This window comes from Octodon degus, unplaced genomic scaffold, assembly GCF_000260255.1.
Source record: "Octodon degus isolate 3935 unplaced genomic scaffold, OctDeg1.0 scaffold00102, whole genome shotgun sequence".
NCBI lineage: Eukaryota > Metazoa > Chordata > Mammalia > Rodentia > Octodontidae > Octodon > Octodon degus.
The window spans coordinates 2,264,322-2,266,416 of record NW_004524678.1 but is presented as its reverse complement, the minus strand read 5'-3'; the positions used below and the strand labels follow the sequence as shown (position 1 = coordinate 2,266,416).

At 33.0% G+C, this 2,095-nt stretch overlaps 1 protein-coding gene across 1 annotated transcript in view; it reads right to left on the bottom strand.

Annotated features, from left to right (window-relative positions):
- The window catches only part of Gnpnat1 (glucosamine-phosphate N-acetyltransferase 1), a 15,772-nt gene that overhangs the window by 3,409 nt on the left and 10,268 nt on the right, over nt 1-2,095 (bottom strand). Inside the window, exon 4 of the mRNA XM_004638787.2 lies at nt 1,000-1,127. Coding sequence (XP_004638844.1) covers nt 1,000-1,127 — 128 coding nt within the window. The remainder of the gene's footprint in view (nt 1-999; nt 1,128-2,095) is intronic.

The following is a 2,095-nucleotide window of genomic DNA, read 5'->3' as shown; positions in this document are numbered from 1 at the left end:
AAACTTGAGCTTTATAAAAAACTTCAAAACCTAGGGCCGGGGAGCTGGCTCAGTAGAATAAGTGCTTGCCTTGCAAGCGCAAGGGCCTGAGTTCCATCCCCAGTTCTGCCAAAAAAAACCCTTTTTTTAATTGTCCTAGAGGAAATAGCTTTAAAGAATCAATGTAGGGCTTAATTACTTTTGTACTTTTTTGACTATACTCCTAACCTCCCTAATCCATTTTTTAAAAGTAAATCTCAGAATCCATATGAAAGTGTAATCTTGTCATAAAGTTTTTTGCATAGTAGTAATTTATTTTAAACAGCCAGGTAAGATTTCTCTTTTCCTAGTGCAGAAGCCTCATAACCCCATCAGAATCCATCGGCTATAGACTATATGCCAAATGTTCCTAAAATCCTTTTTCTTTTTTGCAAGGGATTGAACACTATTCACAGCTACCCATCCTTTTCAGTTTCTGTACTAAGACAAGGTCTTCCTAAGTTGCCCAAGTTAGCTTTGAACTTGTGATCTTGGTTTGCTCCAACTTTTCTGTAACTATGTTGGGAGTTTTCTTATTTTTACTATCTCATGCGAGTGTATGAGGGATGAAAGAGCACTACAAAACAAACATTTTAAGTGTCCCAATTAGAACAGAATTATGGTATAGTATTTCATGACATGGAAACTGACAGAAATGTGTACAAATGTAATATAATTGAAGCACTATTTCTGAAGAAATAGACCATGAGGGATTCTAAACTCTTATGTCATATGCAGTTTTTCTATGAGTGCACCAAATCTGACACCTTTACAGAATATTGTCAACAAATAATTCATACTACTACATTCTCTGCCTTTTGTAGCTCTCAGAAATACACCACAAAAATACCTGGTAAGAACGGATTTCTTAGAATCATGTAAAGCAATGACGGAAACAGGTATGTCTAATAGAAATTCAGGGTTCATCTTCCTAGAGAATACCTATCCACTTTACAGGCAGACATTAATATGAACATATACCTTTGCACAGGAATGGATGAATTTATGCTCAATTATCAGAGTTGCGGTAGCAACAATTTGTCCTAGGGTCACATCTTCCACAACTATAACATAATAATCCCCAGATTTCTTCATATGTTCAAAAGATTCTGTGAAAATTAGAAAACACAGTATTATACTGTAGATATTCTTTTTTTATTAGGTACCACAAAAAATACTAAGATTTTTAAAGCTACCTTTCCAATTTACTTTCCATTTCCTTTTCTTCTTCTTCTTCTTTTTTTTTTTTTGCGGAACCAGGGATTGAACTCAGGCCCTTGTGCTTATTCTACTAAGCCATCTCCCCAGCCCTTTACTTTCCATTTCTAAAAATACTAAAAATAACTAAAATATCTGAATTAGTATTAATTGAGCTACAGTCCATACATACATTTAACAAAGACCAACATAGCTAATTTGGATGAACAGTACTTACAGTACACCTAAATCTTACTTTTTGCCCTATCACTAAAACTTTAGTACTCTGTATTACTTTATTTATTTTTTTAATATTCAAAAAGACAATTCATTTTTGTATGTAATTAACAAACAGGTCAAAACAAAAAACTAATGTAACTTCATAAAGTATATGTATTTCTAATTTTTTGGTAATGCCTCTCTTTTCATCTCTGTTCTGTTCATTGAGCTTCAGTCTCCACTTTAGCTTCTCTTTTTTTTATGTAATATGATAAAACCATGTAATGTCATTGTTTGAACAACTTTAAGGAGGAACAACAGTTGTATATAAGTTACACATCAATTACAGTATATATATATACACACATATAAGATATTAGTACATGTTTGTGATACGTAATACATTCATACATTCATCATGGGGACTAGTACATGTTACAACTTAATCCTTTTTACTTCCCCTTTCCTATTACCTCCTCTCTCCCTCCATCTTTACATTGCTTTCCTAGCTGCAAAAGGACTACTTCCCTGTTTCCTATTTTCTATTTTATTCTTTATACTTCTGTTTCTCAAATAAGGGAAACCATGTTATATTTAACCTTCTGTGTGTCACTGATTTCATTTAGTACTATGGTCTCAAGGTGCATTCATTTTCTTTTTT